Source organism: Aquarana catesbeiana, linkage group LG04 (assembly GCF_042186555.1).
Source record: "Aquarana catesbeiana isolate 2022-GZ linkage group LG04, ASM4218655v1, whole genome shotgun sequence".
Lineage (NCBI taxonomy): Eukaryota > Metazoa > Chordata > Amphibia > Anura > Ranidae > Aquarana > Aquarana catesbeiana.
In genome coordinates, this window is record NC_133327.1 from 467,890,289 (window position 1) to 467,917,655 (window position 27,367).

Genomic DNA, 27,367 nt, shown 5'->3' on the forward strand with positions numbered 1-27,367 from the left:
TCCTTCTTCAATTGTTTAAAGTACTTCGTTTGCTTGGAAGGGGTGGCCACTGGCTCTTCCCAATTTAAAGCTTCTCTGATGGCTTTAACCAAGGGAGAGAGCAGAGCGACGTCAAACTCCACACAGGGATCTTCCACTTCTGAGTCACAATCCAAGTGAGCAGCTGATGGGTGGCTTGGCAGAGAGGACTCCCATGTGTACTGAACTTGTGTCTCTCTCACTGGTGAGCGTAGCGGCTCTGCAGGATCGTGGGTCTGGCTAGTTTCGATCCCTCTCAGACTCCTTAACGACCCTTTCGACCAGGGATTTTACCTGCTGGTCCGTACCACCTCTTTTGCCTGCTGCTTTGGCATAACAGAGGTCACCTAGGGATTTTCCCACAGGTACTTGGGACCTACACCCCCAGCAGACACATTCAGCTGAGCGGCTGGAGTGAGCCGTGGAAGGGAAAAACGTGTCCTTTCTACGGTTCCTCGATCTTGAGGGTGAACCGTGGTGCCTAGATCTGGAAGAGGAGTGCCGGCGATGAGATTGTGAGAGCTGCGCTGTTGTACGGACATAGAAGGGCTGACAGAAAAGAGATGCAGAGAACACAAAAGTGTTAGGGAAACGGCAGTCATGATGACCTCCAGCAACCCCCCCCCCCCCCCCGCCAGCTGGTAACATCCAGAGGGGACACCCCTCTATGTACCTGCTGCGAGAGTGCTGGTCACAGGCGGTGATGAATCCATGGTCCTGGAGGTTTCCATCAGAGCTGGAAAGAAGCAGCTTTGTCGGTACAAAGGACAGATTATAGGTTGCATGACTGTACCACTTACCAGGTGGAGAAGGGCGTGGGCTAGAGGAAGTTGCTGCTATAAGCCTGCAAGCATTCCCAAAGCTTGTAGGCTTTTCCCCCTGTTTGAAAAGGGCGCCCCTGTGATAGCAGCGCCTCGCTGGCTGCGACACTAGTGCGCATGCGTGATTGCTGCACTTTGACGACAACGCGCATGCGCGTGCCAAGCCTTGTTACCATACTCGTGCATGCGCAGAACACCTGCGGGGCAAAGTAGGAATTAAACGCGGCTGGAATGTAGTAGGAACCAGCGGCCATGCTTGTCAGCCACGCTGCACTCGGCAGACGTGTGGGGAAATAACCAAGAGGAGGAAGAAGACAAAGGCACAAAAACTGCTCCCAAATCACAAGGAAAGGTCTCACCGCTCCCACCACGATTGTCTCCTAGGGCGAAGTAAGATGAATAAGCGGGACTTAGAGGGCGATAGGGCCACCCGCTAGAAGCTGGGTTATCTGACCAATGCACAGCTTGCCTGCCAGTGGCTAGGCCTTTAGCTTCCTCCAGCGCCTCTTCCTTGTGCCCACTTCATACCCTGCTAGTAGCTAGGGCTTATCAGAGTATTGAAAATCTTCTTTCCCAGGGTCGCAGCTCGGCCAATCCTGATCGTGGGAGGAAAATCTTTGGGTAGGAAGACCATCAACTAGGTCCTTCGGAGGACAATAAAAGAACACGGCTGCTGGCTGGGAACATAGATTTATAGGAGTAGAGTCCTATAGGGTAGTAGTGGAGGCTGGACTAAACCCACGCCTTGCTGCAATGGAGTCTGTAAGGAAAAAGGCAATTTTTTCTTAAATATCTTTATGCAGTGGTAAATATGAATAACCAACTATATGGTTAGGAAGCAAAATCTCTAATCCACTCTGAGAATAACAGACAGAAGAGAAATACTGTATATATACTATTAGAGGTTGAATCTGGTAAATATCAGACTCAGATCAAATTTTTTATTCAAAGAAAAAAAAATTAAAGACTGCTTTGCCGATTTTTCAGCCAGAACTGTAATGTATTTATGCTGGCCATACAAAAACAATGCCTTTCTTTAAAAAAAAAATCAATTTTAAGAACGTTCGTTCAATTTTCTAATCGTTAGTGGAGTCAAATCGACGTTCGTTTTTGACCACAGTGATGGGAAAATTCGAAGGAGCAGAATAGAAAATTTCTTGGTCAAAGGAATTTTCAGAATATGTGGTTAAATTCATAAGTTATATTCATTTTAAAACTGAATGTTAAAAGCAAGTGAAATTTTCAAATGACATTCTTTCATTTGGTGAATGTACAAAGATTTTTCGTATGAATATTCTCGTCTGAAAATCAATACGTGTTGAATTAACTATAGTGCGTTTCTGCAAAAAGTGCATAGGTGTGAACCAGGCCTAAGACATTTAGTAGCAGCAGCAGCAGCATGCTTTTTTGTACCACCTGTCATAATGGGGTTAAAAAAAAACTAAAATTAACCCTTTATAGTACAAAAAGAGCAGGCAATCGCTACTATAAGGGGTTCATTTATACTGTGAAACAGTGAAAGTAATAATATATATTTACATAGTTACATAGTAGGTGAGGTTGAAAAAAGACAGTTCATCAAGTCCAACCTATGTGTTATTATGTGTCAGTATTACATTGTATATTCCTATATATATATATATATATATATATATATATATATATATATATATATATATATATATATATATATATATATATATATATATATATATATATGTGTGTGTGTACCCCAGGCCCTCCAGCTGTTGTGCAACTACATTTCCCATGAGGCATTGCAAGGCTGGCAGTTATAATTACTCCCAGGGACATGATGGGGCTTGTAGTTCTGCAACAGCTGGAGGGCCCCAGGTTGCCTACCCCTGTTCTAGAGCTAGACCTCCTCTGTAACTCTAAACAGGTATCCTGTAGGCATTTAAAGATTGGAGATTTTTAACCACTTCAGCCCCGGAAGAATTTACCCCCTTCCCAACAAGAGAACTTTTTGCGATTCAGCACTGCATCACTATAACTGACAATTACACGGTCATGCGACGTGGCTCCCAAACAAAATTGACGTCCTTTTTTCCCACAAATAGAGCTTTCTTTTGGTGGTATTTGATCACCTCTGCGGTTTTTATTTTTTGCGCTATAAACAAAAAATTGTGATAATTTTGAAAAAAAAAAGCATTATTTTTTATATATAATATATATCCGCAAAAAAAATATAAAAAAACATTTTTTTCCTCAGTTTAGGCCGATATGTATTTTCACATGTTTTTGGTAAAAAAAAATCGCAATAAGCGTTTATTGATTGGTTTGCGCAAAAGTTATAGCGTCTACAAAATGGGGGATAGTTTTATGGCATTTTTATTAATAATTTGTTTTTTACTAGTAATGGCGGCGATCAGCGATTTTTATCATGACTGCGACATGGCAGACACATCGGACAATTTTACCCATTTTTTAGACCATTGGCATTAATACAGCGATCAATGCTATAAAATTGCATTGATTACTGTAAAAATGTCACTGGCAGTGTAGGGATTAACCACTAGGTGGCGTTGTAGGGGTTAAGTGTGTCCTAGGGAGTGATTCTAACTGTGGGGGCAAGGGGCTGTGTGTGACACATCACTGATCACCACTCCCGATTACAGGGAGCATGATCAGTGTCAGTGTCATTAGACAGAACGGGGAGATGCTTGTTTACATTAGTATTTCCCCGTTCTTCCTCACCGTGAGACGATCGCGGGTATGCCTGGGGACATCGAGTCCGCGGGACCTGCGATCACGGTCACAGAGCTGCGGGCGCGCGCGTACCACCTCTTAAAGGGCAATGTACAGGTACGTTAATCTGCCCGTACATGCCCTTCTGCCGCAGCATATCTGCGTGAGGCGGTCGGGAAGCGGTTGTTAGCGTTAGCGTTGTTTGTCGTCATTCCATGTGTGTGCAATTTTAAAGTGTGACATGTTGGGTATCTATTTAACATCATCTTTCACATTATACAAAAAAAGTAGGGTAAGGGTTATTTTTCCAAAAAAATGCATTTGCCAAACCGCTGCGCAAATACCATGTGACATAAAAAATTGTAACAATTGCCATTTTATTCCCTAGGGTCTCTGCTAAAAAAAAGTATAATATTATGGGGTTATAAGTAATTTTTTAGCAAAAAATACTGATTTAAACTTGTAAAAAAATAAAGTGTCATAGAATCCTGGTCGGCAAGTGGTTAGTGTAATTTTGCACTAACAATTTACAGATTATTTTTTTCTGTGTGGCATGGCAATAAAAAATGTTATATCCTTTTAGCTAGAATATTTTCTTTATTTTATTTTGGTTTATATTATTTGAACTTCACAAGTTACGTAAAAGATGTACAGCCGTGGCCAAAAGTTTTGAGAATGACACAAATATTAATTTTCACAAAGTCTGCTGACTCAGTTTCTATGATGGCAATTTTCATATACTCCAGAATGTTATAAAGAGTGATCAGATGAATTGCAATGAATTGCAAAATCCCTCTTTGCCATGATAATGAACTTTAAGTGGAGTTCCACCCAAAAATGGAACTTCTGCTTTAAGTACTGGTGACCACATTTGGCATGTCATTTTTTTGGGGGAGGAGCGGGTACCCTGTTTTTACAGGCACCCAGCTCCCACTCCCTCCCCTGGCTCTGCGGCTACCGGAAGGAAGTCCACCTCTCCCCCTCCCTCCCTGCAATCTTCTGGGACACGTCACAGGTCCCAGAAGATTTCCCAGCCATTCGCAGCGTGGCTCGCGCATGGGCAGTGCGCGCCCGGCTGTGAATCCACAGCCAGGCGCCCACAGTTAGAATGCCTGCGCCTCAGGGAGGAGGGGGAGAGGAGCAAGGCTTCCTGCACCCGCATCGCTGGACCGTGGGACAGGCGAGTGTCTGCTTATTAAAAGTCAGCAGCTGCACTTTTTGTAGCTGCTGACTTTTAAATGGGTGGAACTCTGCTTTGATCCCCCCCCCCAAAAAATTTTCACTGCATTTCAGCACTGCCACAAAAGGACCAGCTGACATCATATAATTCTCTCGTTAGCACAAGTGTCAGTGTTGACCAGGTCAAGGCTGGAAATCACTCTGTAATGCTGATTGAGTTAGAACAACAGACTGGAAGCTTTAAAAAAGAGGGTGGTGCTTAAAATCATTGTTCTTCCTCTATTAACCATGGTTATATGTAAGGAAACACTTGCAGTCATCATTGCTTTGCACAAAAAGGGATTCACAGGCAAGGATATTGCTGCTACTAAGATTGCACCTAAATCAACCATTTATCGGATCATCAAGAACTTCAAGGAGAGAGGTTCAATTGTTGTGAAGAAGGCTCCCCAAGAAAGTCCAGCAAGCGCCAGGACGGTCTCCTACAGTTGATTCTGCTATGAGATCGGGGCACCACCAGTGCAGAGCTTGCTCAGGAATGGCAGCAGGCAGGTGTAAGATCATCTGCACACACAGTGAGACGAAGACTTTGAGGATGGCCTGGTGTCAAGAAGGAAAGCAAAGAAGTCCCTTCTCTCCATGAAAAACATCAGGGACAGACTAATATTCTACAAAAGTTACAGGGATTAGACTGCTGAGGACTGGGGTAAAGTAATTTCCTGGTGCCTCCATGGCAGCATACCTGTGATAAGCTCCGCCCCCGACTCCTCCCCTCAGGACAGTGAGTATATTATAAAAGTGACAACCATACCCCCCGATAGCATTCTACTTTTTTTTTCCTCATACCTGATGGATAGTGTTAGTGCGTGTCTCTTCCTCTGCCATGTGCAGCTTCCGTCTGGGTTCAAGCCTCTCCCAGATGCGGTCCCCTTCCTTGGCCTGATAAAAGCGTTGATAAGAGGGAAGCCCCCTCTGAGGGTTTTTTGGGGCAGCAGCGGTTTCCAAATTTGGAACAATAGTCCTGCAGGTTGTGCTTGGCTGATATCCTCTGTGTGGGCAGATAAGGGCTTCCTTTCCTATAGTCCTATAGCCTTAGTTTTAGCGTTTTGTATCTGTGTATTTTTTATTTTTCTTTCCCTGTACACCTGCCCTCTCTCACCAGGTTCTTCTTTTTTTTTTTTTTTTTAATTTCTCTTTATTGAAAATTTTCTTAGACAGTACAAAACAGGGCCATTGGGGCATACCCCGGCCAACCGGTGCACATAGTCATGTGCATAACATAGTACTACTAACAGATTATCTAAAAGCAACATAACTAAACACAACACAATCACTGCTCAGGTAACACATGGTAGGATTTTGATATGAGATATTGTTTCTTGTGGGGCTGTCTCTCGGTTTTAGTTATTGGCCTTGGACTCTATAGGGACATTTGAGAATAAATGTATAATAAATGTAGTTGTTTTTGATTTTTGAGCTAGCATCTCCGACCATCCATCTGGGATCTAGGCCTCAGCGCTCAGCAAAGCTATGCAGATATAGAGGAGATCTATCTGGGTTGATCCCCTGAGGGCTGATCATCTGTTGTAGAATATGAGTCTGTTCACAAATGCCAGACCTTGTCATATTTTTTGGGGCATCCTCAGGACACATATGTTACTTTATAGAGGGGTATCATTGCGTTAACTGCTTCCATGAGGACAGTGTGGGGGGGAGTGGTTAACTTCCACTTTAGTACTATGGCTTTTCTCGCATAGAAAAGGATACCTATTAGGGTGCGTGTTGCTTTGACAAATGCCTGATGTTCCATCAGGCCAAGGAGGCAGATACTAATTGTCAGGGGAATAGGAATAGTAGTCAGACTATGAATGAATTGAGTTACCTCCCGCCAATAGTCCTGAATTTGTGGGCAATCCCAGAATATATGCGTGAAATCTGCAGGTGTACCAGAGCATCTCCAGCAGCTAGCCGACACGGCTGGGAGGCACTGGGGCGTATAGTAGATCCTGTGTAGGTTTTTCAGTTGGATTAGTTTATCCCTAGTAGCAACCAGTGGCTGGAGTGGGTAGTCCCACATGTCTTCCCAGTCCTCGCTGTCCAGTCCCTGCACCTCCGCCCGCCACAGACCACGCAGACCATCCAGTCCGACCTGGATGGATGGTAGAAGTGCTCAGTAAATTTGGGATAATGGTTTTAGGAGATCAGCATCTTCTAGAAGGGTCTCCATGTCATCATATTCCAGCCGAAGCTGAACTGTTTTGAATTGTGAGTCAAAGGCATGGCGGAGCTGCAGGAACCTGAAAAAGAAAGAGTTCGGAAGTTGGAATTTATTTTTCAGCCTATCAAATGTAAATAACCCTGACCCATCACAGATATCCCTCAAATACTTGATGCCCTTACTGGCCCACCCCGGGTCCTGCAGAGAGTGGAATTCTTTCAACCTTGGGTTACACCAAAGCGGTGTGTTAGGGGACCATTTGGCCTTTACCAAATTAGGTTTAATCACTACCGTGTACCAAGCCTTAATAATTGCTTTCATCACCAGTGTTAAAGGTACTGGAGAACCCCCCTGACCCCCTATAAAGGGCGTTGCGAAGGGCCTCAAAGGATCCCAGTTGAGCTGCCTCTAGGACGACTGACGCATTGGTGACCAACCAGTTATGTGCATGAGTGAGCATCGCCGCTAAATAGTAGGTGTGAAAGTCTGGGCAGGCAAGCCCCCTGTGTCCAGGGCCTAAGCAAGATTTTCCTACTGAATCTAGCCAGGCGTGGTTGCCATAAAAAGGAGGCCACTGTGGAATCCAATTGCTGGAAAAGAGTCTTAGGTATCCAGACCGCGGAGTGTCGTAAAATATACAGCAAGACCGGGAGTAATTTCATTTTAAGTAAGATAATATTCCCTATAAGTGATAATGGGAGGTTCAACCAGGCCTTCAGTTTCAGTTTACAGCACTGCAGCACTGGGGATAATTTAATATTGCTAAAGTCCTGAGGATTGGAAGAGATATTAATTCCTAAATACTTAATGGTACTTGCACATTGTAGAGGTGAAGCAGGATCACTCAGCTTCTTTCCCCCGGGATCTATGGGTAGAATAAGTGATTTGCTCCAGTTGGTTCGGAGGCCAGAGAGAGCCTCAAAGCCGTCCAGAAGCCGGAGCGCCCCGGAAAGCAAGGGACCAGGGTCCCAGAGGAAGAGGATTAAATCATCCGCGTACACTGCTAGTTTCTCGACCACCGAACCAACCCGGATTCCAGACACCTCACTCGTTCTCCGTAAGGCTTCAGCCAAAGGCTCTATCGCCAGGGCAAACAGCGCAGGGAAAAGAGGACACCCCTGTCTTGTCCCCCTCCTAATTGGAAAAGATGGTGAAAGCCTACCATTTAGTTTAAGTTGTGCCTGTGGAGTCTTGTATAATAAGCCGATCCATTTCCGGAAAGCTGGGCCGAAGCCAAAGCCCTCCAGAACCTGCATCATATAGGACCATCTAACGGTATCGAAAGCCTTTTCAATGTCAGTGGATAACAGGACCCGTGAGGAATTCTCCTCAGGTGAGAGCTGGAGATGCGTAAAGACTTGTCTGAGGTTTATGTCCGTAATCTTGCCACGCATGAAGCTGATCTGATCTATGTTGACAAGGGATGGTAGGACCTTAATGAGTCTATTGGCTAGCACTTTGGTTAGTATCTTAAGGTCGTAATTCAGCAGTGAAATGGGTCGGTAGGATGAGCAGCAAGTGGGGTCCTTCCCTGGTTTAAGCAGCAGCACTATTTGTGCCAGATACATAGTATCTGGCAACCTCTCGGATTCCAAGCAATCTGCGAACAACGGAGTTAGTTTGGGGGCCAGTATGGCAGCGTGTGTTTTTGTACCATTCCCCAGGTAAACCATCGGGGCCAGGGGATTTGTTGGGCAAGAAGTAGATTGCGTCTTCTATCTCTTGTCGTGTTAAGGGTTTATCTAGTGTATCCCTTTCCTCCTCAGATAGGAGAGGTAAGGTGAATCCCCCTAAATCCTCCAACATGGCATCTACAGAGTCAGAGAATGGATCATCATACAGTGTATTGTAAAAGAGATGAAATTCCCTTAGTATACCTTCTGTGTCTGTAACATGGTAGCCAGTGGAAGTCTGTACTCTAGGGATCACTGTCTGGGGTGTGGGTTCTGCCACCAGGTTAGCCAGTAGTTTGCCATTTTTGTTCCCTGATTCAAAAAGCTTGGCTGCAAACTTCTGTGCATCAGAGTGAACCAGTGAGGTGTAATGGAGCTTCAAATCTCTTCTCGCTTGGGCTAGAGTCTAATAATTTTCGGGTGTTGGACTCCCCGTGAAAAGTTCCAGTGCCGTCCCTTCACACTGTTCCAGTTATGTGGTCCGTGATACAAAGCTGGATCTTACTGCCTTAATAGAGTAGATATACTCTCCTCGAGCATGAGCCTTACCCGCCTCCCAGACCACATCAAGGGAAGATGACCCCTCATTAAGCATCCAGTATTCTGTGAGTTTAGGTATTACTAATTCCTGGATTTGAGGATTGTCTATCCAGTGGGACGCTAGCCTCCAGCATCCCGGCTCGTGGGAGGTGCCGAGAGTCGAGCCCAGCTCCAGCGGTGAGTGGTCTGAGAGACTTGCTGGGAGATAGGAGACCGTCCCAACCTGAGATAGAACAGAAGCAGATCCAAACAGTAAGTCTATGCGAGACCCTGATCTATGCGAAGCTGAGATATGTGAATAAGTCCTATCCTCCGGGTGTCTCCACCGCCAAACCTGGAGACCAAAAGTCTCGGCCCAAAGGGTCAAATCGGGGGGCAGATCTAAGGGGGTTAGTAGTGTCCTTGGTATGATCTAGGATGGCGTTGAAGTCCCCTCCAACTATTATACTGCGGACTTGGAGGGGGGCTATTTTTGTAAGAATGGTGTACAGGATGGTGAAGTCAAACGAAGGAGGGACATATACATTCATTATCGCCCAGTGTTGGGTATACATTTCAAGAATTAAGATGAGGTACCTTCCCCCCGGATCAGTGAAGACCTGCTCTACCGAGCAAGGGAGTGACTTGCTCAGCATAATAGTCACGCCTCTTGCATAGGAGGAGTAGGTGGCATAGTTACATAGTAGGTGAGGTTGAAAAAAGACACAAGTCCATCAAGTCCAACCTATGTGTGTGATTATGTGTCAGTATTACATTATATATCCCTGTATGTTGCGGTCATTCAGGTGATTATCTAATAGTTTCTTGAAGCTATCAATGCTCCCTGCTGAGACCACCGCCTGTGGAAGGGAATTCCACATCCTTGCCGCTCTTACAGTAAAGAACCCTCTACGTAGTTTAAGGTTAAACCTCTTTTCTTCTAATTGAGTGGCCACGAGTCTTATTAAACTCTCTTCTGCGAAAAAGTTTTATCCCTATTGTGGGGTCACCAGTACAGTATTTGTAAATTGAAATCATATCCCCTCTCAAGCGTCTCTTCTCCAGAGAGAATAAGTTCAGTGCTCGCAACCTTTCCTCATAACTAAGATCCTCCAGACCCTTTATTAGCTTTGTTGCCCTTCTTTGTATACTCGCTCCATTTCCAGTACATCCTTCCTGAGGACTGGTGCCCAGAACTGGACAGCATACTCCAGGTGCGGCCGGACCAGAGCCTTGTAGAGCGGGAGAATTATCGTTTTATCTCTGGAGTTGATCCCCCTTTTAATGCATGCCAATATTCTGTTTGCTTTATTAGCAGCAGCTTGGCATTGCATGCCATTGCTGAGCCTATCATCTACTAGGACCCCCAGGTCCTTTTCCATCCTAGATTCCCCCAGAGGTTCTCCCCCCAGTGTATAGATTGCATTCATATTTTTGCCACCCAAATGCATTATTTTACATTTTTCTACATTGAACCTCATTTGCCATGTAGTCGCCCACCCCATTAATTTGTTCAGATCTTTTTGCAAGGTTTCCACATCCTGCGGAGAGGTTATTGCCCTGCTTAGCTTAGTATCGTCTGCAAATACAGAGATTGAACTGTTTATCCCATCCTCCAGGTCGTTTATAAACAAATTAAAAAGAATTGGTCCCAGCACAGAACCCTGGGGAACCCCACTACCCACCCCTGACCATTCTGAGTACTCCCCATTTATCACCACCCTCTGAACTCGCCCTTGTAGCCAGTTTTCAATCCATGTACTCACCCTATGGTCCATGCCAACGGACCTTATTTTGTACAGTAAAATTTATGGGGAACTGTGTCAAATGCTTTTGCAAAATCCAGATACACCACGTCTACGGGCCTTCCTTTATCTAGATGGCAACTCACCTCCTCATAGAAGGTTAATAGATTGGTTTGGCAAGAACGATTCTTCATGAATCCATGCTGATTACTGCTAATGATATCGTTCTTATTACTAAAATCTTGTATATAGTCCCTTATCATCCCTTCCAAGAGTTTACATACTATTGATGCTAGGCTAACTGGTCTGTAATTCCCAGGGATGTATTTTGGGCCCTTTTTAAATATTGGTGCTACATTGGCTTTTCTCCAATCAGCTGGTACCATTCCAGTCAATAGACTGTCTGTAAAAATTAGGAACAACGGTCTGGCAATCACTTGACTGAGTTCCCTAAGTACCCTCGGATGCAAGCCATCTGGTCCCGGTGATTTATTAATGTTAAGTTTCTCAAGTCTAATTTTAATTCTGTCCTCTGTTAACCATGGAGGTGCTTCCTGTGTTGTGTCATGAGGATAAACACTGCAGTTTTGGTTACTGAAGCCCCTCGATTCACTCGTGAAGACTGAGGAGAAGAATAAATTCAATACCTTCGCCATCTCCCCATCCTTTGTAACCAGATGTCCTTCCTCATTCTTTATGGGGTAAATATGGTCTGCCCTTCCTTTTTTACTGTTTACATACCTAAAGAATTTCTTGGGATTTTTTTTGCTCTCCTCCGCTATGTGTCTTTCATGTTCTATCTTAGCCGTCCTAATTGCACCCTTACATTTCTTGTTGTATTCTTTATAAAGTCTGAATGCTGAGGATGATCCCTCAACCTTATATTTTTTTGAAGGCCTTCTCCTTTGCTTTTATATGCATTTTTACATTGGAGTTAAGCCATCCAGGATTTTTGTTCGCTCTTTTAAATTTATTACCCAATGGGATACATTGGCTAATGCCCTTATTTAATATGCTCTTAAAGCAAACCCTTGTTTTACCCATGCCCGCTTGAGAGTGAGGATTTTACTGCCCAGTAGGTGAGTTTCTTGGAGAAACAAAATGTGAGGTTTATGAGACTGCAGAAACTTAAACATCAACAATCTTTTCACCTTGTCATTTAGTCCTCTAATCTTCCAAGATATCAACTTTAAATCTATACCCATTTAGAATAGAGAAGCTTAATGACAATAGAAGCACATAAAAACCCATACCCATTAGTGACCTGTCCATAGGTCAGTTGCAGAGGCGGTCCAGATGATATAGCTGTCCAAGGATTCTGGGGAGGAAGAGGTAAACAGAAGGAAAGAACAAAATAAAGACAACATAGTCCAGCAAGAGAGATGGTGTGGAACCTGAGCAGGTGTGGTAATCAACTAAAAGTACAAGTAACGCCCTACCGCCTGGCATAACCCCAACTGTGGCCAAGGCAGTTTCTCACCCTAAATTTGATAGAAGATGTCTCCTACTGGAGGCTCAGAGTTCCTGAGATAACTCCAGCTTGTGTTCAGCCTATAACAGTAGGCAATGGTTAGGTGATATGTATCCTAACTCAGCAAGGAGGACCAGGCGACTCGGAGCCGTTGTACAGTTCCTCCGAGTAGTGGAGTTTCTCCAGAAAGATGAATAGCACCAGGCCCTCCCCTTTTCCTCACCAGGTTCACTGGCGTCCCTCGTGCGGCGAGCGCCGAAGCGTGAAAGTGCCACTGATTGGTCCGCGTGATTTCCGATTGGCTGGGCAATATTCCCGGCGCATGCGCAGACGGATGACGCTCTCGCCGCCATCTTACTTGTGGGTAAAGCCCTATGGCTTGCCCTCACTTAGGACGGGAGCGTCAGGGGGTGGATCGAGGGAGGAGGGACGTGCAGGTCCCGCCTCCCCTTGCCCTATTTATGAGCTGAGGAATTTTAGTTAGGCTCAGGCTTATCCCCTGCAGGTCCTTCTCCTGAGTGCTCTTAGGGACGCAGTATTAGCTGTTTCATGGTAAGTACTATTTGGTTGTTTTAAAGGGGAAGTCATTTCTTTTTGTTTATCTGCAAAAAAAAAAAAAAAAAAATGCCTTTATAAAAATATGTAAAAATTTTTCGCTATTTGGATGTTTCTTTTTTTTTTTTTTTTTGGTATATTAAAAAAAAAACTGGTTCTTAAGCAATTCCCAATGTCAGAGGGTAGGGCTGTGCCCCCCCCCCCCCCTCTTTTTTTTATTTTTATGGCTTTCCATTTACTTTTTCTCTAGTGCTTTTGCTCTTTTTGGCCTCTACCTGCCCCACAGTTGAGTCAACCAAGACCCTCGTTTTCTTAGGTAAGGACATGCACCTAATGCAAATTTAAAAAAAAAACGAAAACATTTTTGGATCAAAAGAGTGCCATTACGCTGTTACTCTCGTTGCAGCCCTATACGCCAAGACAAGTCTAATAAGACTTCTGGCCGTCACAGTGGTCATTCCCAGCCAAGTTCTGATCAGTCGTTCAACTAGTTCTCGACATCATTCCGATGGGAGGTCAGCTTCTAAAAACATTGAGCATGTGGCTCTACCCCTATGGCACATAAGCTTATCTTCAAAGACTGTCTTCGAGGTTATGCTGAACAAGAAAAAGCTGAAGTTCAGCAGGTGACAGATAATCTCCTTCGCAGCTCCCGGCTAGTGGGCAGGTTCAACCTTTGGATTCAGCCCTTCCAGGCCCATCCACAGCAGGTCCTGCAGTGGCCACATCAGGGCCTCTTCCCCCGACTATAGAAGACAAGGATGAGTCAGATGATTCTATGGATGAATCGGAGCCCTCAGGGTTCAACTTTTCTTTGGTTCAACCCTTTGTTTCAGCGGTCAAACAAGCCATAGGCTGGGAGGACATCATAATAGCGCTGGAAGAGCTCAAGTTATCTGCAGACTTCGTAGGGGAGCAGCAATTGATTTGATTAGGTATTCAGCTAGAGTGATGTTTCACACAATTATGGCCAAACGCGCTCTGTGGCTGAAGCCATGGGCGGCCGACGCAACCTTAAAGCAAAATTAGTGAGAGATCCCCTTTGACGAGAGCTTTATTTGGGGATAGGCTGGAGAAGGCAATCTCTCGAGTGGTGGAAATTCAGGATTACTTCCCCAGGACAGGAGGGTTAGGCGCTCTTGAGTTTTTTCCTCTAAATTCCAATCCTCCAGGAACAGGAACTTCTCACAGTTCCGTCAAAACAGAGACCCCAAGAAGAATTGGAGAAGCTACTTTCTTGAAGTCAAACAGAGGGGTCCAACCCCCAGGAGGGGACGAAAACTTTTTGACATAAGGCCACTCCAACTTCCTCCAGTCGGGGCCAGCTTGAAGAGGTTTGCCGAGGTCTGGTCCAGCCGGTGCAAGGACTGTTCTTGGACGTTCTTAAATCATCCCCCCGCAAGACTCATTTGTTCTAACAAAACTACCAGCATCTCCACAGAAGGCGGAGGCTCTACAGAAATACCTTCACCTACTGCAGGTTTAGCAAGCAGTAATTCCTGTTCCTTCTTCTGAAAGATTCACAGGATTCTATTCTCCTCTTTCTTATCCCCAAAAAGAGTGGAGAATGGAGACCAGTAGTGGATTTGAAACGATTAGATCGTTTCATTCAATTAGACTCCTTCAAAATGGAGTCCTTACAAACCAGCATCCAAATGGTCCAACCAGGGGACTGGATGATTTTGGTGGACCTTCAAATGCCTATTTAATGTACCCATCTCCCTGCCTTCCAGAAATATCTAAGAGTGGCAGTTGGCCTCTCTGCGAGTTTTCCACTTTTTGGACGACATCCTATTGCTAGCCTCCGGCCCAGCGCAGCTTCTGGATCACAGAGAGATTCTCCTGTCCACCCTGAAGGAGTTTGGGTGGCTGGTAAATGCAGAAAAAAGTCTCCTAACCCCAACTCAGTCAATGGTCTACCTTGGCGCTCTTTTCAACACCTCAACCGGAACAGTGTGTCTCACCCCCCCGAAAGTAGTGGCTATTGTCCAAAAGATGTGTCACGTCAGATCACTTTCTCACCTGTCAGCGTCAAACTGTCTGAGTCTACTTGGGACCATGTCATCCTGTATCCCGATGATACCGTGGGCTCATTGGCATCTGATGATGTTTCAAGTGGGCTTCCTGTCACAATGGAAGAGGCAGTCACTATGTCAGCAGGTTTCTATCTCAGTTCCCATGAGGAGGGGTCTCCTCTGGTGGACGAAGAAGGACCTGATCTCAAGACCTCGTCTGCTTCAATGTTCCTCCTGGACCATCCTTACCACCAATGCGAGTTCGATGGGTTTGGGAGCACACTGCGATCACCTTGCAGTTCAAGGCAGGTGGGACTTTCCCACAAAGGGTGTAGTTACGGGCGGCCTATCAAGCCCTAGTGAGTCTGGGAGAACATCTACATCAGAAGCCAGTCTTATTACGCCTGGGCAACAGGGCAACAGTTTCGTATATCCAACGACTGGGGGGAAATCCACAGCATCCCCTTGCTGAGAGAAGTGGAGCCCATTATGTTGTGGGCAGAGAGAAATCTGCTGGATCTGAAGGCATTCTACCTTCCGGGTCATCTGAATGAGGAGGCAGATCACCTGTCTCAGTATTTTCAAGACAACGAGTGATCTCTTCACCCCTCAGTTTTCAGTTGGATCATGAATCTCCAGATTCCTCCAGAAATAGACCTTTTTGCCTCACCAATAAATACCAAACCGCCAAGATTTCTCTCCCACCTGCCTCACCCTCAGGCAGAGGCGGTAGATGCCCTCTCGAGCCTGTGGCATTGCAAAACAGCCTATGCACTTCCCCCCAAGCCCCTAATCTCGAAGTTTCTGCTCAGATTGATGAAGGAGCCAGTCAGAGTGGTGGCAATTCTACCATACTGGCCGAGGAGACCATGGTTTTCCTGGGCAATGTGCCTCAGCATTTGTCGCCCTCTCAAAATTCCGATGCTACCTCAACTTCTCTCTCAAGGGAGATTTGTTCATCCAGCTCCTCACAAATTGAATCTGCATGTTTGGATGTTGAAAGAGAGAAATTTCAATCCTTGGGTTGCTCTTCAAATGTGATTTCAACTCTTTTGAAAGCCAGAAAACCCTCCACGAATTATGTTTACTCAAAAGTCTGGAATAAGTTCAAACTGTTTGTGGCAGGCAAGTGCTCGGATCCCACAATTCCTTCCACTGCACCCCTCTTGGATCTTCTACAGGCAAGTCTGGACGGGCTCAATCTAAGCTCACTAAAGGTTCAGGTGGCTGCTATTTCGGCAGCTACCCAAAAAAGATGGGCAGAGGACTTGCTCATCATTCATTTCTTCAGGGCAGTCAAAAAAATTCAGCCACTAGTAAGACATTCTTTTCCTGCTTGGGATCTGCCCTATGTTCTGGACTGCCTGGTGTTTCAGCCTTTTGCCCCAATAGAATCCGCTTCCCTATGGAACCTGACACAAGATTGTCTTTCTAATTGCAGTGACTTTAGGAAAGAGGGCCTTGGAATTACAAGCTTTGGGGCCAGAAGATGAGCATATATCTTTCTTCCCAGATAGGGTGGAGCTACGGACAGTACATGGTTTTGTCCCTAAAGTTTCTTGTCTATCCACTCTCTCAGAACCTTGGGCGCTTCCTACCTTTACAGATCCGCTCTCAGGTTCACTGCAAGAATTGGACATGTCCTGAGGCGCTACCTACAGGCTACAAGCCCATTTAGAGCATCAGACTAATTGTTCATACTCCCTTGGGGCAGGAACAAAGGGAAGGAAGCCACATCAAGAACATTCGCCTCCTGGATTTGTAAACTAATCCAAAAAGCATATAGGGCTAGAGGGATGGATCCTCCAGCGGTGAAAGCCCACTTGACGAGGGCAGTCTCTTCATCTTGGGCGGCAAGGGCTAGTGTCTCTCTAAATACTATTTGCAAAGCAGCCACTTGGTCATCTCCAAACACATTCATGTGCCATTACAGAATTGATCCAGGGGCACTCACTTTAGTAGAATTCGGAAGAAGGGCAATTGAGTCAGATCTATTGTTTCCTTAATACATTTTTCTTTATGAGCAATACCCACCCAGTTGTTGGCTATTTATTTTATCACAGGTATTCTGCCATGGAGGCACCAGGAAAACGGAAAATTGTATCACGCTTACCGTAATTTTCCTTTCCTGGTGCTTATCCATGGCAGCATTACAGGCCCTCCCGCAGTATTCAATATAATAGGAGAATGCTGTCGGGGGGTATGGTTATGACTTTTATAATATATTCACTATCCTGAGGGGAGAAGTCCAGGGCGCAGCTTATAACAGGTATGCTGCCATGGATAGGTACCAGGAAAGGAAAATTACGGTAAGTATGATACAATTTTCCGTTTTTCTCTGATGAATCTCCTTTCTGATTGTTTGCATCCGTAAATAACCTTGTCCGGAGAAGAAAAGGTGAGTGCTACCATCAGTCCTGTGTCATGCCAACAGTAAGGCCTCATGTACAGAGGACGTTTAAAAAATGCCAGCGCTGCTGTTAGGAAAAAGCAGCGTTAAAAACACGCTTTTTAGCTGAGTTTTTGAATTGTATTTACAGCTGTTTATGCACGTTTAGCCTTGTTAACGTTTTTTTGCGTTTTTACAGTTAAAACACTCCCTGTAATTTAAAAATGCTAAACGCGGCTAAAAGCTTGTTACAGCGTTAAGACGCGTTTAGTGGCATTTTGCCGCATTTTGTCTTTTTACAGCCAATAGCCTCTGCACCTGGACGCACAAGCAGTTTTTTTTTTTTTTTTGTTATTTTTTTGTTTTTGTTTTTTTTTTTACTGCCCCTAAACGCTTATGCCTTTAAACTCCTCTGAAAGTTTTGTGTGCATTGACACCTAGGTTAACATGGAGGAGTGTTCAGAGGCAGTAAAAAAAACGCCAGATGCCCCTAAAGGCAGCTGTAAAAAAAAAGTCCTGTGTGCATAAGCCCTAAAGCATTCTAAGCCCATTCATGTGTGGGGTTGCTTCTCAACCAAGGGAATGGGCTCACTCACAATTTTGCCTAAGAACACAACCATGAATAAAGAATGGTACAAAAACATCCTCCGAGAGCAACTTCTCCCAACCAAGAACAGTTTGGTGAGGAACACTGTGACACAAGTTGCGGGAAAGAGACAAATTTTTTTTTTTTTTTTTTTTTTGCACAAAGTTGTCACTAAATTATATATTGCTCAAACATGCCATGGGAATATGTGAAATTACACCCCAAAATACATTCTGTTGCTTCTCCTGAGTACGGGGATACCACATGTGTGAGACTTTTTGGGAGCCTAGCCGCGTATGGGACCCCGAAAACCAAGCACCGCCTTCAGGCTTTCTAAGGGCGTAAATTTTTGATTTCACTCTTCACTGCCTATCACAGTCTCGGAGGCCATGGAATGCCCAGGTGGCATAAACCCCCCCCAAATGACCCCATTTTGGAAAGTAGACACCCAAAGCTATTTGCTGAGCGGTATAGTGAGTATTTTGCAGACCTCACTTTTTGTCACAAAGTTTTGAAAATTAAAAAAAGAAAAAAAAAATTTTTTTTTTGTCTTTCTTCATTTTCAAAAACAAATGAGAGCTGCAAAATACTCACCATGCCTCTCAGCAAATAGCTTGGGGTGTCTACTTTCCAAAATGGGGTCATTTGGGGGGGGGGTTTGTGCCACCTGGGCATTCCATGACCTCCGAAACTGTGATAGGCAGTGAAGAGTGAAATCAAAAATGTACACCCTTAGAAATCCTGAAGGCGGTGATTGGTTTTCGGGGTCCCGTACGCGGCTAGGCTCCTAAAAAGTCCCACACATGTGGTATCCCCGTACTCAAGAGAAGCAGCAGAATGTATTTTGGGGTGCAATTCCACATATGCCCATGACCTGTGTGAGCAATATATCATTTAGTGACAACTTTGTGCAAAAAAAAAAAAAAATAATAATAATAAATTGTCACTTTCCCGCAACTTGTGTCAAAATATAAAATATTCCATGGACTCAACATGCCTCTCAGCAAATAGCTTGGGGTGTCTACTTTCCAAAATGGGGTCATTTGGGGGGGGTTTGTGCCATCTGGGCATTTTATGGCCTTCAAAACTGTGATAGGTAGTGAGGAGTAAAATCAAAAATGTACGCCCTTAGAAATCCTGAAGGCAGTGATTGGTTTTCGGGGCCCCGTATGCGGCTAGGCTCCCAAAAAGTCCCACACATGTGGTATCCCCATACTCAGGAGAAGCAGCTAAATGTATTTTGGGGTGCAATTCCACATATGCCCATGGCCTGTGTGAGCAATATATCATTTAGTGACAACTTTTTGTAATTTTTTTTTTTTTTTTTGTCATTATTCAATCACTTGGGACAAAAAAAATGAATATTCAATGGGCTCAACATGCCTCTCAGCAATTTCCTTGGGGTGTCTACTTTCCAAAATGGGGTCATTTGTGGGGGTTTTGTACTGCCCTGCCATTTTAGCACCTCAAGAAACGACATAGGCAGTCATAAATTAAAGGCTGTGTAAATTCCAGAAAATGTACCCTAGATTGTAGGCGCTATAACTTTTGCGCAAACCAATAAATATACACTTATTGACATTTTTTTTACCAAAGACATGTGGCCAAATACATTTTGGCCTAAATGTATGACTAAAATTGAGTTTATTGGATTTTTTTTAGAACAAAAAGTAGAAAATATCATTTTTTTTCAAAATTTTCGGTCTTTTTCCGTGTATAGCGCAAAAAATAAAAACGGCAGAGGTGATCAAATACCATCAAAAGAAAGCTCTATTTGTGGGAAGAAAAGGACGCAAATTTCGTTTGGTTACAGCATTGCATGACCGCGCAATTAGCAGTTAAAGCGACGCAGTGCCAAATTGTAAAAAGTGCTCTGGTCAGGAAGGGGGTAAATCCTTCCGGGGCTGAAGTGGTTAAGTGCCTTGGTGAACAAAACATTGACATTTTGGGTCCATGGCCAGGAAACTCCCCAGACCTTAAAGCGGAGGTTCACACAAAAATGGAACCTCCGCTTTTCTGAACCCTCCCCCCCCCTCCGGTGTCACATTTGGCACCTTTCAGGGGGGAAGGGGTGCAGATACCTGTCTAATACAGGTATCTGCACCCACTTCCGGGAATAGACTCCTTCTGGAGTCACGCCCCCTCCCGCACCCCCCCGCTGTCTCCTGGGAAACACACAGGTCCCAGGAGATAGCGGGGACCAGTTAAGACGCGCAGCGTGACTCACGCATGCGCAGTAGGGACCCGGGAAGTGAAGCCGCAATGCTTCACTTCCGGATTCCCTCACCGAGAATGGCGGCAGCAGCCGAGAGCCGAGCTATTGATCGGCTTCGGCTGCCGATATCTCTGGACTCCAGGACAGGTAAGTGTCCGTTTATTAAAAGTCAGCAGCTGCAGTTTTTGTAGCTGCTGGTTTTTAATATTCTTTTTGTAGGTGGACTCCCTCTTTAACCACTTCAGCCCCGAAAGGATTTACCCCCTTCCTGACCAGAGCACTTTTTGCTATACGGCACTGCGTTGCTTTAACTGACAGTTGCGCGGTCACGTGATGTTGTACCCAAACAAAATTGACGCCTTTTTTTTCCCACAAATAGAGCTTTCTTTTTGGTGGTATTTGATCACCTCTGTGTTTTTTATTTTTTGCACTATAAACAAAAAAGAGTGACAATTTTGAAAAAAAAAAAGCAATATTTTTTACTTTTTGCTATAATAAATATCCCCCAAAAATATATAAAAAAACTAATTTCTTTCTCAGTTTAGGCTGATATGTATTCTTCTACATATATTTTTGGTAAAAAAATTGCAGTAAGCGTATATTGATTGGTTTGCGCAAAAGTTATAAAAATGCACTGATTACTGTGTAAGTGGCAGGGAAGGGGTTAAACACTAGGGGGCGATCAAGGGGTTAAGTGTGTCCTAGGGAGGTGTTCTAATTGTGGCGGGAATGGGCTACCACTGACGTGACAGCGATCACTGCTCCCGATCACAGGGAGCAGTAGATCCCTGTTATGTCACTAGGCAGAACTTGGAAATGACTTGTTTACAAAGGCATCTCCTTGTTCTTCCGCTCCGTGAAACGATCGCAATGCGGCACAATGCCGCGATTTAAAGGGGACGTACCTGTATGCCATTTGCCCAGCCGTGCCATTGTGCCAACGTACATCGTTGTGCGCTGGTCGGCTAGTGGTTAAAGGGGTTGTAAAGGCGGAAGGTTTTTTTAACTTAATGCATTCTATGCATTAACCACTTCAGCCCCTGAAGAATTTACCCCCTTCCTGACCAGAGCACTTTTTGGGATTCGGCACTGCATCGCTTTAACTGACAATTGTGCGGTGGTGCACAGTGGTACCCAAACAAAATTGACGTCCTTTTTTTTTTTTCCCCCAGAAATAGAGCTTTCTTTTGGTGGTATTTGATCACCTCTGCATTTTTTATTTTTTACACTATAAACAAAAAAAGAGTGACAATTTTGAAAAAAATGCATTATTTTTAACTTTTTGCTACAGTAAATATCCTACTGAATGGTTTCCTAAGTATAATCCCCACCCTATACTCAGTTACCCACCACTGCGCCTCGGAGAGTCAACCTTGATAATGAATAACAACGGTTGGTGTAAAAGCCTAACTATAGCTGCCACATAGTGTAGTACAATTAAACATATATATTTAGATCTATAACGTGTCTATGGTGAAATAAAACGTGTCGCTTCCTACAAAACTATTCCCACCTCTTTCAGTGAATTAACTAATCTAGTGAACACCTATTTGCAGGTATATCCTAAAAACATAAATATATATATAAATAGTAAACACCAAAATAAAAGTACAAATAGTGACTTAGTGACGATACTGCTTCTATAGCTTCTATAAATCAATCCCTGTGTAGTGTCAACACAAAAAAATGTAAACAATCCTTGTAACAATCCCTGTGTGACAATAACATAAACATGTGAGACGATCCACAACAATAAAACTAATAAGTGTCTGTGATCGTGATCAAAAAAACATCAAATAATGTGCCACAGCAAGTCCTTTCAATTCCAGGGGTGTAATTATCTTCTATGAGCTCCTTCCACCACACCTGCGTGTTCAGTGAACCCTCTCCCAGTGAAAATTCACTCACCAGCTCCTCATGCCTCCACTTTCGTATGAGGCTTTAAAGCATAGAGGCCCAGGTCAACTGGAAAGGGTTAAACATTTTCCCATCCAGAAATCCGTTCCATATGCAAATTAAAGAAGACTCCCAATAGTGTGATAACGTAACTAAATTTATTAACACACACTACAAATCACACTCCAATAGTTCCACTCACATTGTGTAAAAGAATTAAAAGACACAGCAAATTCCACAGCACTCTGTTTTCGCAGTAACAACACAGCAACTTGGATAAACCTCCTAGGGGGTATGCGGTCACGGCAGACCCAAACACAGCAGGCGTGTGTGAAGTGTCTCTCACCCTCTCCCCGCTTGCCTGTCAGATGACTCCGCTGTCTCCCCCAGTGGGCAAACCGCAACGCTCGCTTCTTTCTGTCACTCGTACGTGTGGTGTTCACCTTAGCTCGGCCACGCCCCTGACATGTTTCGTCACGCCTGTGACTTAATCATGGGATAGGCCGCTCTAAACGCCAGTCACTCCTTATATCTCCTCCCATCCCTAATTTGCAGAGGATGTCTCAATGCGCATGATTCACTGAAAGTGAAAGTGGTGGGAATAGTTTTGTAGGAAGCGCCACGTTTTATTTCTTCACGTGGGGTGTATTTTACCATAGACACGTTATAGATCTAAATATATATATATACAGTAAATATCCCCCAAAAATATATAAAAAAACATTTTTTTTCCTCAGTTTAGGCTGATATGTATTCTACATATTTTTGGTAAAAAAACGCAATAAGTGTATATTGATTGGTTTGCGCAAAAGTTATAGCGTCTACAAAATAGGGGATAGATTTATAGCATTTTTATTTATTTATTTTTTTACTAGTAATGGCGGCGATCTGCGATTTTTGACACATTTTTGGAACCATTGGCATTAATACAGCGATCAGTGTGATTAAAAATGCATTGATTACTGTAAAAATGTCACTGGCAGTGAAGGGGTTAACACTGGGGGGTGGTGAAGGGGTTAACTGTGTTTCCTGGGAGGTGATTCTAACTGAAGGGGGAGGGACTAACTACAGTAAGTGACAGATCGTGGTTCCTAGCTAATAGGAACACATGATCTGTCACTCCTGTCAGAACAGGCAAGTGTGTGTTTAGACACACTCGTCTCTGTTCTGTGTCTCCTGGTCACGATTGCTCGTGGCCGGCGGTCATCGCGACCGTCGGCTACGAGCATCGGCACCCCCCCCCCTGTGCAGCGAGTGCGTGCGCATGCTATCCGGACCCCGCAAGATCACGTACAGTAACGTGATTTCGCGCAGGCGAGCCAGCCTGCTGCAGTGAAACTGCGGCGGCTGGTCTGGAAGCAGTTAAGATAAAAAGCCTTCTGTCTGCAGCAGCTGCCCCAGCACCCCCTAATACTTACCTGATGTCCACGAATGTCTCAGCCGTCCGAGATTCTCCTACCTGATTGGCTGAGACACAGCAGCAGCGCCATTGGCTCCTGCTGCTGTCAATCAAAGTCAGCTGGCCCCTCAGGGGAGAAAGAGGGCCGGACCGGGTCAGGGCTCTGTGTCTGAATAAACACACAGAACTGTGACTCAGCCCGGATGCCCCCATAGCAAGCTGTGGGGGGCACTGAACGGGAGGGTCAGGAGCAGTGAAGAGGCACCCGAGAAGTGGAGGATCCAGGCTGCTCTGTGCAAATCCACTGCAACAGAGCAGGTATGTATAACATGTTTGTTATTTTTATAGAAAAAAAAAAAGCCTTTACAATCACTTTAATCCCATTTGAGGTCAATCCTCAAAAGGTGGGTGAACAAAAAAAAAACACAAATTCTGACAAAAGCCAAGCATTGATTATGCAGGAATGGGCTGCCATCAGTCAGGATGTGGCCCAGAAGTTCATTGACAGCATGCCAAGGCGAATTGCAGCGCTTTTGAAAAAGAAGGGTCAACACTGCAAATATTGACTCTTTGCATAAGCTTGTAATTGTCAATAAAAGCCTTTGACACTTATAAAATGCTTGTAATTATACTTCAGCATACCCTAGTAAAATCTGAAAAAAAGATCTAAAAACACTAAAGCAGCAGACTTTATAAAAATTAATATTTATATATTTCTCATTGCATTTGAAAATCAAGCAATAAACCTAGTTTGAGAAGCATATAATGTGTGGCTAGATTAGAGTTTATCACAAAAATTAAGCTTTTTGTTTTATATATATATATATATATATATATATATATATATATATATATATATATATATATATATAGGATTTGGGGAGCTTCTGCCATTCCTCCTTGCAGATCCTCTCCAGTTCTGTCAGGTTGGATGGTAAACGTTGGTCTCCAGAGATGCTCGATTGGGTTTAAGTCAGGGCTCTGGCTGGGCCATTCAAGAACAGTCACTGAGTTGTTGTGAAGCCACTCCTTCATTATTTTAGCTGTGTGCTTAGGGTCATTTTCTTGTTGGAAGGTAAACTTCGGCCGAGTCTGAGATACTGAGTACTCTGGAGAAGGTTTTCGTTCAGGATATCTCTGTACTTGGCCGCATTCATCTTTCCCTCCATTGCAACCAGTCGTCCTGTCCCTGCAGCTGAAAAACACCCCCACAGCATGATGCTGCCACCACCATGCTTCACTGTTGGGACTGTATTGGACAGGTGATGAGCAGTGCCTGGTTTTCTCCACACATACTGCTTAAAATTAAGTTCTACCAAAAAGTTCTATCTTGATCTCATCAGATCAGAGAATCTTATTTATTATCATCTTGCAGTCCTTCAGGTGTTTTTTTTTTAGCAAACTCCATGCGGGCTTTCACGTGTCTTGCACTGAGGAGAGGCTTCCGTCGGGACACTTTGCCATAAAGCCCCGACTGGTTGAGGGCTGCAGTGATGGTTGACTTTCTACAATTTTCTCCCATCTCCCGACTGCATCTCTGGAGCTCAGCCACAGTGATCTTTGGGTTCTTCTTTACCTCTCTCCCCAAGGCTCTTCTCCCCCGATAGCTCAGTTTGGCTGGACGGCCAGCTCTAGGAAGGGTTCTGGTCGTGCCAAACATCTTCCATTTAAGGATTATGGAGGCCACTGTGCTCTTAGGAACCTTTAAGTGCAGCAGAAATTTTTTTGTAACTTTGGCCAGATCTGTTCCTTGCCACAATTCTGTCTCTGAGCTCTTCAGGCAGTTCCTTTTGACCTCATGATTCTCATTTGCTCTGACATGCACTGCGAGCTGTAAGGTCTTATATAGACAGGTGTGTGGTTTTCCTAATCAAGTCCAATCAGTATAATCAAACACAGCTGGACTCAAATGAAGGTGTAGAACCATCTCAAGGATGATCAGAAGAAATGGACAGCACCTGAGTTAAATATATGAGTGTCACATCAAAGGGTCTGAATACTTAGGCCCATGTGATATTTCAGTTTTTCTTTTTTAATCTGCAAAAATGTCAACAATTCTGTGTTTCTGTCAATATGGGTTGCTGTGTGTACATTAATGAGGAAAAAAATGAACTTAAATGATTTTAGCAAATGGCTGCAATGTAACAAAGAGTGAAAAATTTAAGGGGGTCTGAATACTTTCCGTCCCCACTGTACACACACATACTGTATAATTGTATATTTTTTTTCTTCTATTATAACAGGTAATAATTGAAGTGACCGAAATGCTTCACAATGCCAGTCTACTTATTGATGACATTGAAGACAACTCCAAACTTCGCAGAGGTTTTCCTGTTGCCCATAGCATTTATGGGGTTCCATCTGTTATAAATTCTGCAAATTATGTATATTTTTTAGGATTGGAGAAAGTTTTAACACTTAATCATCCAGATGCTGTCAATGTTTTCACCCAGCAGTTGCTTGAACTGCACCGTGGACAAGGATTAGACATATACTGGAGAGATACTTATACTTGTCCTACTGAAACTGAATATAAGAGTATGGTTTTGCAGAAAACTGGAGGTTTGTTTGGACTAGCTGTAGGCCTAATGCAGCTGTTTTCATCTTCTAAAAAAGATCTGAAACCTCTGCTAAACACTCTTGGACTTTTCTTTCAAATCAGAGATGATTATGCCAATTTAAATTCTAAAGAGTATAGTGAGAACAAAAGCTTCTGTGAAGATTTGACAGAGGGAAAGTTTTCATTTCCTACAATACATGCAATTTGGTCAAGGCCTGAAAGTACTCAGGTACAAAATATTCTGCGGCAGAGGACAGAGAACGTAGACATCAAGAAATACTGTGTGCATTATCTAGACAAGGTAGGCTCCTTTGAATACACAAGACAGACTTTAAGAGAGTTAGAAAAGGAGGCATATGGACAAATTAAATTACTAGGAGGAAATCCTGAGTTGGTTTCAATTATTGAACAGCTGAGCCAAACGTACAAAAACCCATCATAACCTTGCCAATTGCTGAGTGTAACAAAAGTGTAACTTATTACAAAGATTTGTTTATCGTTAAAATATTAAATCCAACAAAATAAATATGTGAATGATTTTTGTTTTTTAAAAAATGTTTTCTATATTTTTCTATACTCTGTGCACTTTTATTCTTCTTTTATACACAAGTGTATTACAACAGCCCTATAATGTAAAATCAGTGTAAAACAAAAGCAGTCCTTTAAACTCATTAAATTGGTTGTAAACCCCATTCATGAAATCTGATCTGGGCACATATGTCTGTAGTGTTTACTTATCTCTCTCCAAAGCTCTAAGTCCCATGTCTTTGCTGCTCCATTCTTCTGTGATAACTTCTGACAGGTTCTCTGACACAGAAGATAAAAGCAGCTGCAATTTTTTTGTCTGGAAGGGTGCTTAGAGATAAATAAGCGGAGAGCTTGTCTATTCACAGTACAGCTATTCAAGTTTCTTCGTTCCTCTGCCTTTGTGGGGGGGGGGGGTGCCTTTCCTCCAATCAGCTGTCACACTGTGTATGCCCAGACTCCACACCCACTGCTGAAACTGGAAGAAAGATTTTTAACACAATGTGCACTTTCTAAAGAGTAGAGAAAGCTGAAGACCGCAGATATACATGTAAAACTTATGCAGGGAGATTAGTTTCATCTCTGTGTATCTAAGGCTATTCCTCTTCACTGGGTATATGTGAGGGTTTACATCCACTTTATCATACCAAATTTGGTTATGAAACACATACATTTCATATAAAATATTAGCACAAAAATTGTTCCCCTTCCTCAACTGAGTATGATATGCCAGAGCAAGAGCTAATAACCTTTCCTTAACTGGAATAGTTGTACAGTGATTTTTCCAGTATCATATTTTAGGAAGTGAGCAATTTCTTAGCCATTTTTGGTAGACAAGGGAAAGGTTAGAACCTGTGTGACAATTTTTAATTGCTAT

General features: G+C 43.8%; 1 protein-coding gene across 6 annotated transcripts in view; it reads left to right on the plus strand.

The window, feature by feature from the left end:
• GGPS1 (geranylgeranyl diphosphate synthase 1) overlaps positions 1-26,520 on the plus strand; it is a 163,348-nt gene extending 136,828 nt beyond the window's left edge. For all 6 annotated transcript variants that reach the window (XM_073627578.1, XM_073627576.1, XM_073627575.1 and 3 more), the window contains one exon: positions 25,649-26,520. In XM_073627578.1, the coding sequence (XP_073483679.1) occupies positions 25,649-26,407 (759 nt within the window). In that variant the 3' untranslated portion in view covers positions 26,408-26,520. The remainder of the gene's footprint in view (positions 1-25,648) is intronic.
• Positions 26,521-27,367: the final 847 nt, after the last annotated feature.